General features: G+C 46.3%; 1 protein-coding gene across 1 annotated transcript in view; it reads left to right on the top strand.

Annotated features, from left to right (window-relative positions):
- The window catches only part of RNF4 (ring finger protein 4), a 43,180-nt gene that overhangs the window by 22,890 nt on the left and 6,440 nt on the right, over nucleotides 1–13,850 (top strand). The window contains exons 3-4 of the mRNA XM_060106891.1: nucleotides 700–814; nucleotides 2,879–2,958. Coding sequence (XP_059962874.1) covers nucleotides 700–814; nucleotides 2,879–2,958 — 195 coding nt within the window. The remainder of the gene's footprint in view (nucleotides 1–699; nucleotides 815–2,878; nucleotides 2,959–13,850) is intronic.

The raw sequence follows: 13,850 nt of genomic DNA, 5'->3' as shown, positions 1-13,850 counted from the left end.
CTGTGATGATCTTTGTGGAAAAGAATCTAAAAAAAGAGTGGATATATGTATATGTGTAACTAATTCACTTTGCTGTATAGCAGAAACTGCACAACATTGTAAATCAACTATACTCCAATGAAAAAAATTTTTTTTAAGTTTTCATCACAAGAAAAAAAAATAAAACTTTGGTTCTTGGAGCTGTGGCAGGTGATTATTAGGGTGTAAACTACAACTTGATAGTATGCTAAAAGGTTAGAGGCCAGAAACCTTTCCCAAAGAAAGACCCACTTTTCACAGTGAATAGAAACTTGGAAACTGAAGGGCTTTGGGCTGAAAAACAGAAAGGGCTCAGTAAGGCCAAATACAAATCCAAGGAAAATAGGTCTGTAACTTTTGGTTAAAAGAAGGGGTTTCTGGCTAAATCCCAACCTGGACCAGAGGCTTCCATACAGTTATGTGTCATGTACTTTTGACAGACCAATAGTCTTTATAACAAAAATTTTACTTTATAGAATTTGTATTCACTGTATTTTCCGGATGATTTCTCTCTATAAACATTCAGTGTTCTAGAATCTCAAGTTTTGAAAGGACCCCGACCTCAGGTCTGCTCACTGGCCTCCTCTTCTTCTTAATGAGTTGATCTTTTTGTTCTTCTGGCTGAAATCTTACTGGTCAGGAGTTTATGTAACTGTTTCTTTTTCCCCCCGATACCCTCAGAGAAAGCGTCGTGGAGGAACACTAAATTCTAGACAAGCCCAGAAGCGAACTCGAGAGGCATCCTCCCGCCCTGAGATGGCCCTGGAGGCAGAACCCATAGAACTTGTGGAAAGCGGTAAGATTGCCAGTGACACCGGGCATGAGTGAGCACATATGCCCAACATGCCAGCCACGGGCCTTGTGCAAGTTACACAGCCTGTAACTCAGCCTTAGTTTCCTCATCTGACATGGGGGATAACGCTGTGCATACATATGCAGTAGCTGCTGCATAGAGTTGTCATAGCGCTGAAAGGAGTCAGTGACACAGAACACTTAGAACAGTGCTTGTCACATAACACTATACGAGGTTTAGGTTGTATCAGTGTATTTATAAGACTACAGTCTCAGACTCGCCTACCGTTCACAACTTTAAAAAGCTAAAGTGAGCAAGAGCTGCCCCCTTGGTTACCCTGAGACCTCCACAGGTTTAGAAACAGCCACTCAGCCGGGCTAATCGTCCAGCCTTTTGGGGCTGTGCAGCATGGAAGTGGAGACTGCTGTGGGTCCACCTCTTCTCTTTGAAACTGTGCCTCAACTTACTTGGCCTCGGGAAGTACTCAACTTTCTTCCTCTCTCCTTCATTAAGACAAAAAATTGCCCCAGCAGGCAGACTTGTTGGCAGAGCTGCGTGTGTTGGAAGGAGTTTGGTGCAGGCAGAGGCCAGATTGGCTTTTTCCCCTTCTTCCTGCCTCTTCAGGGGAGTGGCAAATGGCCTGAATCAAGTCCCTCAGCTCTGCATGTAGGAAGATTGTTTTTATAATTATGATGCCTGAAAACTGACATTTGAAGAGAAGCAAGCAACTTGTCTATAGATTTCATGGGCCCTTCAGGGGAGTGAAGTTCTCTGTATTGTCTCTGTGGTCTCTGAGCTTCACTTCTAACATAAATTCACAGCCCTGGGCTATCCTCCCCTCCACCCCAAAGCTGATGCCCTGGTGTCTGAATTCTGCCACCCTTCAGGAGAGGCTGGTGCAGGAGGCTCCTCATTTGGGACCCTGAACCCACAAGTGGAATCTCCAACCTGGCCAAGATCCACTGCTTTCCACTGCAGCACTTCTCGTCCTCAGTCAGTCTTATACCCGTGTGTGCAGGGCTGTATGCACAAGCTGCCCGTTGGAATACTGTTTTTATTTGTAGGAGCCAAAAATTGTGTCCATCAGAAAGAGAGCGGTTCTTTAAATTATGGTATATCCATATATGGACTATTCTTTAAAAAGAATGAAGTCATTTTGTATAAATTACGTTGGACATCTTTGATGTATTGTGGTTTTTATTCCTGTGAAACCTTTTAATACATGAGAACAGAACAAGTTTGAATATGTTAAATGTATTACAAGTCACTTTCCCTGAGTATTAAACATTATTTCTAAAAGTTCTTCCCTCCTACTTTTTAATGTTAATAATAATAGAAACAAACATGGTTGTTAAGTCTTGTTTCAGTTTATATAAATGGAAGTTGTACTCTGCCCTTCCTTTCTGCCTGCTGGAGGTAAGTGCTGGTGACCGTTCGGCACGTGCCTTTCCCCCCCCGTCCTGTGCTCAAGTAGACAGTGCGCTGTCCTCTAGGGCTCAAAGGCAAGTTGCAGAACAGGCTCGACCCATTTGGGTGGGTTGGGGTTCTAGGGGACCAGTAAACCCTTGCTGTCCACCCAAGTGGGAAGCACTTGAGAGCTAAATGGAGATTGAAACGTAACTGATGAAGGTGCAGAGCTAAGCACGACCGGAGGTCTGAGGGGAGCAGAGGCTTCAGACAGACCCATCCCAGAGCCCAAGCTGAGCGTGCTTGGTCCCTTCCCCAGATGTGCACCCCCCATCCCACCTCAGGTAAGTCGCTGCCTCTCCCCTGTGAATGAGCTGAGCAGGTGCGGGGCACGGAGGCCTAGCAGTGTGGCAGTGTGAGGACACGGAGAGGTGTGCGTGTGCACAGACACACACAGGATGGTGTATTTGTAAAGCCCATACCCTGTTAGAGCAAAATTCTGGAAGAGTATTCATTGCCTGTCACCCCTTTACTCCTGTACTTCAGGGATTTTAGTTTGGTATAAGACTGCGCTCTGTTTGTAATCATATTAATAATGAAACTTAGAGCAGTAGTCCTTTACTTTCCTCCTAAAGCTTGTTAAAATGCTTTATTTTGAAGCTGGAGATGAAATAGTGGACCTCACCTGTGAATCTTTAGAGCCTGTGGTCGTCGACCTGACTCACAGCGACTCTGTCGTGGTAAGTGCTAGAGCGTGAGGATTGCCCTTTCTTGGCTGTGGGCCCCTGGCCTGCACGTCTGAAGGCCTTGGTCACAGGCTACAGCTTGGGCTAAAGAAGGCATGCTTTCAGTGACTGGTGCTCAAGATGGAAAATGTTTCAGGAAAATCATTTGTTGTGACTTTATTGCTTAAATTCATCACATTAGTAAATCTGTGTGACCCTGTCCTTTACATAGCTGGCCATAAAGGCTTTTGGGGAGAACTCTGAGGCCCGATCTCTCTTTGGTCCCTAATTCTACACTTAACACTAGCTGTGTGACCTTGGGCAAGTTACTTAGCCTCATTCACCTTGTCCATAAAATGGGGATAATGCCATCCATGTCAATAGAGTATTGTGAGGATTAAAAGAGATGCTGTATTTGAGTGCCTGGCACCTAACGTGGTGCCCAGTAAAGCTGAGTAAATGTAAGTTTACACCCTCGCAGCTGGTGGGAATGGGGATATTTGCTCAGCACTGCCAGTGGGAAATCTCTCGAGTCCCAGAAGCAGCTGCCTCAGAGGATGCAGGCCCCCTGCATTGCCACCTGATGCCTTGGTTGTGTCGTGCCTCCAGGGAGGGTGGCACCTGGGAGGCTGCTTGTGCCCCCTCCCACAGGGAGCATGCCTGCCCCCTGTGCGGCCCTCAGGAGGGAGACCTGGTCTGGTCAGGGGACATGTGGAGAAGCCCTTCTGGCAGACTGGCTCCACAGGTCAGGGGTGCATAGCTGTCTGTGGGTCTGGGAGTATGGTCAGCCCACAGACCCACATCTGAGGACACACTGGCCTCTTGGGATGCTTCTGCAGTGCCTTTTGATGCAGTGTGCAGTTGTGTGGAGTGGAAGTGGTGACACCCTGGACGGTCTTGGGCCAATAGGGGGCAGGTGCTGCTGAGGGCTGCGGTTTGGTGGGGCGAGTGGGGTTGCTAGGAGCTGAGTCTTCCCCTTGGCCTTGGGGCTGTCCTGGCTGTGCTTAGAACTGTAGACTAGGGCTGCACTGAGAAGCTTCAAGACTTTAAAAGGAGAAAAGAGCGAGGACAGGGAACTGTCTTGACAAATTAAGAGATTTAGACTCTGGTCAGTCTGAAACTGCTGGGCTGTCCTGTGGTGTGTCCTTCCCTCTCATTCCTCCCCTCCCCCTATCCCAAAGGCAAGGCAGCTGCCCTTGCTGTGTCATCAGACCGTCCCCAGCAGATTTTGGATGAATGCTCAGGGGAGACCGTGGCCCCCAAACAGGAGGCAGTAATTTCCCTGGAGACTGGTCGGAACTTTCTGAGATAAGCCTGAGCAGGTTTAGCTGTAAGTGATCCCTTCCTGGGCCTGATCAGTGTGATTGCTAAGGCAGGGGTCCCCAACCCCCGGGCCGCAGACCGGTACTGGTCCGCGGCCTGTTAGGAACCAGACCACAGAGGAGGAGGAGAGCAGCCAGCGAGCAAAGCTTCACCTGGGGCCCCTCATCGCTCCCCATTGCTCGCATTACCGCCTGAACCATCCACCCGCCACCCTGCCACTGGTCCACAGAAAAATTGTCTTCCACAAAACTGGTCCCTGGTTCCAAAAAGGCTGGGACCGCTGTCCTAAGGTACACACATATTGGGTTGGCTGAAAAGTTCGTTCCGGATTTTCCGTGACATCTTATGGGAAAATACCTGAATGAACTTTTTAGCCAACCCAGTACATACAGCTCTGCTGCTGCTCCCTGCAGGCTCCCGGAGGTTCTGGAAAGGTAGCTTAATTTGGTACCTTGGCTGGAGCCTCAGCCCAGTTGCTGATTAACACTTAAAAGTGCTGCCAAGTCCTTAATTTCTCCAATACTCAGTGTCCACCTGCAGTGTGCCAGGCCCTGGGGAGATGGCCAGGATTCTGCTCACAAGACCGTATTTTCTGCCCTCAAGGAGACAATGATTGGCTTCTGTTGGGTGACAGACCCACATCATCATGTCCCCTTTTACACCTTGGTTTTGTTTTGATGGCCAGTCTGCCCTCCCTACATGGGCTTCTTTTCTGAGCTTTCCAGCCTTCTTCCTGTTTCTCTGGGTGTGGAGAGTCATTGAGAGACACCAGGATGGGAATGCTAGAGTTGGGGGAGCTGCCCTGGGAGTGGGTGGATAGCCAGGGGCAGGTGGATAGGTGAAGGGGAGGCTAACTTGAGAAGCAGGAGTCCTCGCTTCTCGTCCCAGAGGCACCGGCCAGTTTGGTCGGAGGACTTACCTTCCCATGGCCTCAGTGTCCCCAGACATAGAATAATTGTTTTGGACTTAATAGCACCCCTTATTCTAATCATCCTTCATTCTTTATTGGTGTTTAATAAATCCAAATGCCAGTTTTAAAATTTACAGTGGGAAGTATACCTGAGACTGAAATTCTCACTCTCTAAAGCAGATCTACTTGGAAAACCTAATAGTATTATTAACTTGTCAAGGGGTATCTATTAGAGGAATTACAAGTTTAGGGTTACCTCAGGCCCTGCCTACAGGAGAGTATGAAATGAATAAATATATCGTTTCCCAAACTGGGGTAATCTTACCAGTTCCGCCAGAATGCAGGGGGACAGGCTTAAGTGTACTACTTGAATCTCACCCGGGAGTAGCTCTGCATCTTTACATCCGGGATCCAGGGACAATGTTAGAACTCTTGTGAACCCTCTTAAGACTGGATGAGAAACTATGCAGGCTGTTTTTCTAACTCTAAGGAATCCTAAACCCCTGATGAATTAGGAGAAAATTTAAAAGCTGTAAGGTGCAATGAGACCTTGTACATTTCTGCTTTGATATTTTCCCTCAAATTTTAATTTATTTTTGGCATTGCATACCCAAAGAAGGCCGTCACTGCTGGGTCCTAGGGTGTGTATATCTTTGATTGTCACTAGATAGTGACAAGCTGTTTTCCAGAGAGGATGTACCAGTTTAGGCTCCCACCAGTGTTGGAGGTTCTTGTTCTTCCACATCTCACTGCCACTGTAACTTTTAGCCAGTCTGGTGTTGCCTAGAGCATCCCACGTGGTTTTAATGTGTGTTTTCCCATCACTGGTGGGGTTGGGCATCTTGTCATGTTTAGTGGTGTTTCATTTTCCTCTTTAGCGAATTGCCTGTTGCAATCTTTTTTGTTTGTTTGTTTTTGCGGTTCGCGGGCCTCTCACTGCTGTGGCCTCTCCCGTTGCGGAGCACAGGCTCTGGACGCACAGGTCCAGCGGCCATGGCTCACGGGCCCAGCCGCTCCGCGGCATGTGGGATCTTCCCGGACCGGGGCACGAACCTGTGTCCCCTGCATCGGCAGGTGGACTCTCAACCACTGCACCACCAGGGAAGCCCCCTTTTTTTTTTAAACACTGAGTCTTTTTTTCTACTCATTTTTCTGTGTGATTGTTGACCTTGTCTCATTTTTTAGGAATTCTTTATAAGTTCTAAATATGAGCCTGCCATTAGTTGTGTTTTGAATCTGCTACTCAGAGGCTTGTCTTTTCTCTTTTTGGTTTATGTACAGAGGTTTTTAATTTTAATACAGTTGAATTTATCAATTTGTTGATGAAAATCCCATACCATAAAAATATGTTCCTCTATTCCAAAAGTTTTACTGTTTTGCGTTTCACATTTAGGTCTATAATCTATATGAGTTTTGTGTATGTTTTTGGTTTTTTTTAAATTTGTTTTATTTATTTTTGGCTGCATTGGATCTTTGTTGCGGTGCGCGGGCTTCTCACTGCGGTGGCTTCTCTTGTTGCAGAGCACGGGCTGTAGGCATGCGGGCTTCAGTAGTTGTGGATCGCGGTCTCTAGAGCGCAGGCTCAGTAGTTGTGGCGTATGGGCTTAGTTGCTCCGCGGCATGTGGGATCTTCCCAGACCAGGGCTGGAACCCGTGTCCCCTGCATTGGCAGGCGGATTCTTAACCACTGAACCACCAGGAAAGCCCTTTGTGTATGGTTTGAGATAAGATTAAATACCTCTCAGTGAAGATTTATAATATTCCCTGGAGTGATTTTGCAAGTCTTTGGTTAGAAGATTTATTTCTAGGTACATAGTATTTTAGAATGCTATAAAAAAATGGTGTTTAAAATTTTCACTTTTTTGTTTTTATTATTTGCTAATATAAAGAAATGCAATTGGTTTTTCTTTTTTAGTCTAACAGTTCTTAATCTGTAAATCTATTTATTTATTTATTTATTTATTTTTATTTTTGGCTGCATTGGGTCTTTGTTGCTGTGTGCGGGCTTTCTCTAATTGCGGTGAGCCGGGGCTACTCTTTTGTTGCGGTGCACGGGCTTCTCATTGAGGCGCTTCTCTTGTTGCGGAGCACAGGCTCTAGGTGCGCGGGCTTCAGTAGTTGTGGCCCGCGGGCTCAGTAGTTGTGGCTTGCGGCCTCTAGAGCGCAGGCTCAGTAGTTGTGGTGCATGGGCTTAGTTGCTCCGCAGTATGTGGGATCTTCCCAGACCAGGGCTCGAACCCATGTCTCCTGCACTGGCAGGCGGATTTTTAACCGCTGCGCCACCAGGGAAGCCTTTAATCTGTAAATCTTCGAATTTCTTTGTACACAGAACAAGTTTTGGTTCTTCTGTATTTCCCTTTCTTCTTTTTCCTTGGCCTTAACACGCTGGCTAAAAAATTCAACACTGGCTGAATAAAAATGGTGACAGTCATGGACATTCTTGTTTCATTCTAAATCTGAAAGAGTCCTTTCAGAGTTCCACCGTTAAATGAGACTTCTGCTGGGGTAAGCTTTTTCGATTTGTTTATAACCTTTACCAGAGTGGAAAAGTTTCTCTATTTCCTGTTTGGCTATAAGTTTCATCTTGAATCAATGTCGAAATTTAACAATTTCATCTAATATTGCTTTTTCCCCTTTCATATGTTGAAGTGGAGAATTACGTTGGTTTCTAGTGTTAGACCACTTAAGCATTGTGGTCATGGCATTTTCTTTTTATGTTGCTAGATTTGGTTTGCTAATGTTTTATATATAATTTTGCCTCTATTTTTATGAGTAAGATTGGTGGTCTGTAATTTTTCCTTATAGAATTCTGGTATCAGTGAATTGGTATCTTGACGAAGTGAGTTGGGCACCTTTTTTTCCATTCCACAGAAGATTTTGTAAGATTGGACTATTTCTTCCATGAATGTTTGTTAGAACTTGACAGTGAAGTACATAACCTAGAGTTTTAATAGGTTTTGGTAATTAAATTTTTTAGGAATTTGTTGATTTCATCTAAAGTTTTCACTTTTATTTGCATAAATTTGTTCATAATGTCTTATGTTCTGTGCAATCTATAGTGATGTCTCCTTTTTCATTTCTGATACTGGTTATTTGTGTTTTCTATTTTTTTAGATTAGTATCACCAGAGCTTTATTAGATCTTTCAAAGAACCAACTTTTAGCTTTGTGGATCCTTTCTCTTGTAAGTTTTTCATTCATTGATTATTCTTTTCTTTGTTTGAGTTTATTTTGCTGTTTTTCTAATTTTCATCATTTCTTTTCCAATAAATGCATTAAAGATTATACTGTCTTTAGCTATATCTTACAAATTGTGTTACTGGTACTTTACATTTAATTCAACATGTTTATCAAATTTATATTTTTTAACTTCCAAATATATGGTGCTTTCTTTTTGTTATTGATTGCTTGCAGTTTTGGTCAGAAAATACATCTGTATGTCAGTTCTTTGATACTTACTGGGTCTTGCTTTAAGCCTGGCTTGCCCCCGATGGCTGGCCTTCACTAGATAACCTGCCCCCATGGTTCCTGCCTGGATTTTGGTTTCTCTGTGGGGCTTTCAGAAGTAGGCTTCAATTTTTAAAAAATCCTCTGTGCTTTTTTTCCCTCTGGATTACTGTATTCCCTATACTGTTGACCTAATTCTTCTCTTTATTTGATGCCTCTTTATTTAAAAATATGTGTGTTTTATCTTGTTTTTGGTTGTTTTCAGTGGAAAAATAGATGGAAATACCAGCCTGCCATTTATTGGAAGTCTCTGCTTGTTTTCCATCCTTCTGCTTTCTTTCTTTTCTTAATTAATTAATTTATTTATTTTTGGCTGCGTTGGGTCTTCGTTGCTGTGCATGGGCATTCTCTAGTTGTGGCGAGCGGGGGCTACTCTTTGTTGTGGTGCGCGGGCTTCTTATTGCGGTGGCTTCTCTTGTTGCAGAGCACAGGCTCTAGGTGCGCAGGCTTCAGTAATTCCAGCACGTGGGCTCAGTAGTTGTGGTACACGGGCTTAGTTGCTCCACGGCATGTGGGATCTTCCCGGGCCAGGGCTTGAAGCCATGTCCCTTGCATTAGCAGGTGGATTCTTAACCACTGCGCCACCAGGGAAGTTCCATCCTTCTGCTTTCTTATCTGGTTTGATAGATGAATTAAAATTTTCAGACCACTTTTCATGAGCATTTGCAGTATGCCAGTCTGTGTTCCAGCTGGAAGTCATGCAGTGATGGAAAAGAGCCTCACTCCTCTCGTTAAGAAACTGAGTCTTCCAGGGGGAAGTTATTTAAAATGGTACTTGCTTGGACTATTTTCCTTCATTGAATTTCAAAAGATTGTTTCTTTTAAAGTCAGGTTGGTTTTCCTGGAATCTTTCTTTGTTCTGTTCCCGTAGTGTACTAATGTATAGAGCTATTTGTGTTATACTCTGTACCTCACCTGGTTTGTGATTTATGAGACTGTTGAAAGGGTCTGCTTGGTGAAGGCTTCCTTGCAGGCAGGGACAGAGCCTGGTCCGTCTCTGGCTGGGAATAGTAAAGGGCATGAGAGGTACACAGTGACTGCTAGAATGAGTGAATGAACCAGTGTAATTATATATGAAGGAAAAAGAGCCCAGACATCATATCCAAGAACTGGGGAAACGAAACAGTTGTCCATGGAATCTGACATGATTGCTTACTCGACTGGGATGTTCATGTCAGCACCAGTCTTCCTGGTGCTCGTGGCGGCGCTACAGTAAAAGTACTCTGTAATTGTGTGATGCGTGCACCTGTTGGATCTGAGGAGTATCCTTTGTGGGCACAGTGGTTGCATATGGCTGTTTCTTCCAGTGGAATGATGTGCCATGCTGCCTAGGAAGGTCATTTAAAGCAAGCAGCTCTCTGAGCTCCCAGCTGGATGAGCTTTCTTAGAAATGCCAGAGGTCAGCTTGCCTACAGAGGACCCCAGTGACCCTGCTACTTGGTTCCATTCTGTTGTTTCACCCCAGCATGTTGCTGTAGCCCTAAGAATGCCAAGCGTTTTGTCCACTAGTAGAAGAAGAAAGGCTTATCCTGCCCCACTGACCAGGAGTCTGTGACACGGGTGTCAGTGTTTGCAGGTGTTCTGAGGCTCACTTGTGCTTCAGAAGCTCACAGGGGTTCTGGGTGCCTGACTTGGAGTCAGTGTGCCCAGGTGTGGAAGCCAGTGGCGCCGGTGCTCCTGTGGGCTGTTCATGCTCCACGCCTCTCCACTTGTCTCTGACACACTGCCTGTAGTTTATTCTAGAGTCAGGAAAGAGAAGCCAGGTTGAAGGTGCGGTGGAATGTGTGGGTCTGAGCTTGAGCCAGTTTGTCACAGTGTTGATTTGGCTGTACATACTAGGGGACTGGGGAATTGTTTCCGTTTGGTATTTTGTTTCTTTGAAAGGCCTCTCAGCCAGATGAGAGGCCCAAGAGCTTGTATTATTCCTATTTCCATCTGTTTACTCCTAGAGTCAACATTTCTGAAGCCCCAGTGCTTTTCCCCACCTCTGTCTCTTGTGCTAGGTAAACACTTTGTTACCTGCAGGGCTATGGCCACGGGGAAGGGACAGTCCAGAGCACCTGCAGACACCTGCAGAGTTCTTGATTTTTTTTTATTTTTATTTTTTGGCTGTGTTGGGTCTTTGTTGCTGTGCGTGGGCTTTCTCTAGTTGCGGTGAGCAGGGGCTACTCTTTGTTGTGGTGTGCGGGCTTCTCATTGCAGTGGCTTCTCGTTGCAGAGCACGGGCTCGAGGCGTGCAAGCTTCAGTAGTTGTGGCACGTGGGCTCAGTAGTTGTGGCTTGCGGGCTCTAGAGCGCAGGCTCAGTAGTGTGGCACACGGGCTTAGTTGCTCTGTGGCATGTGGGATCTTCCTGGACCAGGGCTCAAACCCGTGTCCCCTGCATTGGCAGGTGGATTCTTAACCACTGCGCCACCAGGGAAGTCCAGAGTTCTCGATTCGTTGCGATTCGGCTGCTGGGTGGAGGGAACACCAATGATAGTATCTCACCTCCATCAGCTAGGAGGTGGCTCCGGGTCACAGGAAGTCATGGAGCTGGGAGGCCAGGCTGTGGTGCCATTCTTTTCTGCCCTTTGGGCAAGAAGCCTCATCTCTGAGCTGTTCTTCCATTGAACGTGGATGGGGACAGAGTCATCACCAGTGAAGGAGGCTCTCTGGCCACTGTGTATTCATTTACCTAGTACTTAAGTATGGAGCACCTGCCTGGGCCTTGGGACTTTCCTGGGGGCTCAGTGTTCAGTTCCGGCCCCGGCTTGGCACTGCCAAGAGGCGAGCTGGGTCTGGCTCACAAGAGCCTGTGGAGACCTGGTTGCCACATTCTGGTGGCCTGGGACCCAGTGGCATCACATTTCATCCAGGTGCATCCACACCTGGTCAGTGGCCCTTCTTGGCAAAGGGCAGTAAAAGCAGTGTGGCAGTGGAGGAAAACTGGGATCTTCCCTGCCCACAGCAGAATTTCCTTCTGCTCTTGGCTAACTTCAGAGCTCCCCTTCTAGACTTCATATGGACAGCACCTTCTGCCAGCCCAAGCTTGGCATGGTCCAAGTTCCAGTTTATGGTCCTGGTGATGAAGTTGACTGTTGCCAGCTTCTTCTGGGGTGAAGGGGAAGTGTTTTCAGTGGCTTCTCATCTGCAAAATGAAGATCTTTATGCTCAGACCTTCTTCCTTCCTGCGATGGCCATTTGTATTTGTCAGCGTTGAGGTTGGAAAAACCGAATCCACTCTAGTTATTCTGGAGCAGAAATGGATTTTAATACATGGGAGGGGGACTTCCCTGGTGGCAGTGGGCAGTGGTTAAAAATCCACCTGCCAGTGCAAGGGACACGGGTTTGATCCCTGGTCCGGGAAGAATGCCACATGCCGCGGAACAACTAAGCCCGTGCGCCACAACTTCTGAGCCTGTGTGCCTAGAGCCTGTGTTCCACGACAAGAGGAGCCACCGCAATGAGAAGCGCACGCACCGCAACGAAGAGTAGCCCCTACTCGCTGCAACTAGAGAAAGCCCGCGCACAGCAATGAAGACCCAACACAGCCAAAAATAAATAAATTAATTTATTTATTTAAAAAAATACATGGGAGGAGTTGCTTCGTGGTGTTGTAAAGGCTGGAGGAGCAGGTGTCTAGGAATAACTCTGGACATCTCAGCCTTGACACACCATGGGAGCTGCTACCTCTGCTCCAAGCCAGAAGGATGGGAGGGGGCAGCTACCACCTGTACTAATCTCTTTAGGCTCAAGGAAATGCTACTGTGTCTCCTTGCTTGGGAGGACAGACCTGGGCTTTGGACATTGCAGCCTTGGCCATGACTGCCTCTTGATACCCGCATCTGTGTCCACCTACAGCAGCTGAAATATTCCTCCACCCTTCTGCCCTCCAAGTGGCATGAGTGTATCACACTGAGGGAATTTAGTTCATGTCTAGGATCCCCACTGCAAGGGAGTTGGAATAGAGTTGAGCTTCCCATCTCTGCGGGGCAGGATGGTGTGCCAGAAAGGGTCAGCCTCCGTGCCCCCTGAACACGGGGGCAGCCAAGGAGAGGTGGCAGCAGGGCTTTCAACAGCAATCCTGAGAGCTCTCCTGAAGGAGTTGATCACACGCACAAGCGAGAGGGAAAAGGGGTGCTACTGGTGATGGTGTAGACAGGCAGGTAGTAGCTCAGTGAGAGAGCTGACTTGACAGGTTTGAAACTGTTGCAGAAAAGAATCTTAACAAGTTCTGAGTACAGGCACACCTTGGAGATGGTGGGCTCAGTTCCAGACCACCGTAGTAAAGTGAGTAAAGCAAGACACAACGAACCTTTGCGTTTCTCAGTGCATGTAAAAAAGTTGTTTGTGCTATACTGCAGTCTATTAAGTGTGCAATCGCACATTATGACAATGTGCATTCCTTAATTTAAAACTACTTTATTGCCAAGTGCTGACCATCATCTGAGCCTTCAGCGGGTTGTAATCTCTTTGCAGGTGGAGGGTCTGGCCTCAGTGTTGATGCTGCTGCCTGATCAGGGTGGTGAAGGCTGGGGTGCCTGTGGGGATTTCTTAAAAGAAGACAACGATGAAGTTTGCTGTATTAATCGACTCTTCCTTTCATGAACAGTTTCTCTGTAGCAGCAATGCTGTTTGACAGCATTTTACCCAGAGTAGAATTTCTTTCAAACCCTGCTGCTGCTTTATCAACTAAGTTTACGTAGTATTCTAATTCTTTTTTGTTATTTCAACAATCTTCACAGCATCTTCACCAGGAGTAGCTTCCATCTCAAGAAACCACTTTCTCATCTGTATGAAGCAACTCCTCATTGTTCACGTTTTACTGTGAGATTACAGCAGTTCGGTCCCATCTTCAGGCTCCACTTCTAATTCTAGTTCTCTTGCTTTTTCCACCACATATGCAGTTCCTTCCTCCACTGAAGTCTTGAATCCCTCAAAGTCATCTGATACAGTTGGAATCAACTTCTTCCAAATTCCTCACCCATGAAATCACAAATGTTCTTAATGGCATCTAGAATGGTGAACCCCTTCCAGAAGGTTTTTAGTTTACTTTGCCTGGATCCATGAGAGAAATTACTGTCTATGGCAGCTATCCTTACAAAATATATTTCTTAAATTATAAGACTTGAAAGTTGAAATGACTTTCATCAAGGGATCCATGGGCTGCAGGACGGACGTTGTGTTA

The sequence above is a fragment of the Mesoplodon densirostris genome, chromosome 1, assembly GCF_025265405.1.
Source record: "Mesoplodon densirostris isolate mMesDen1 chromosome 1, mMesDen1 primary haplotype, whole genome shotgun sequence".
NCBI lineage: Eukaryota > Metazoa > Chordata > Mammalia > Artiodactyla > Ziphiidae > Mesoplodon > Mesoplodon densirostris.
This window is presented reverse-complemented; position numbering and strand designations above follow the sequence as displayed.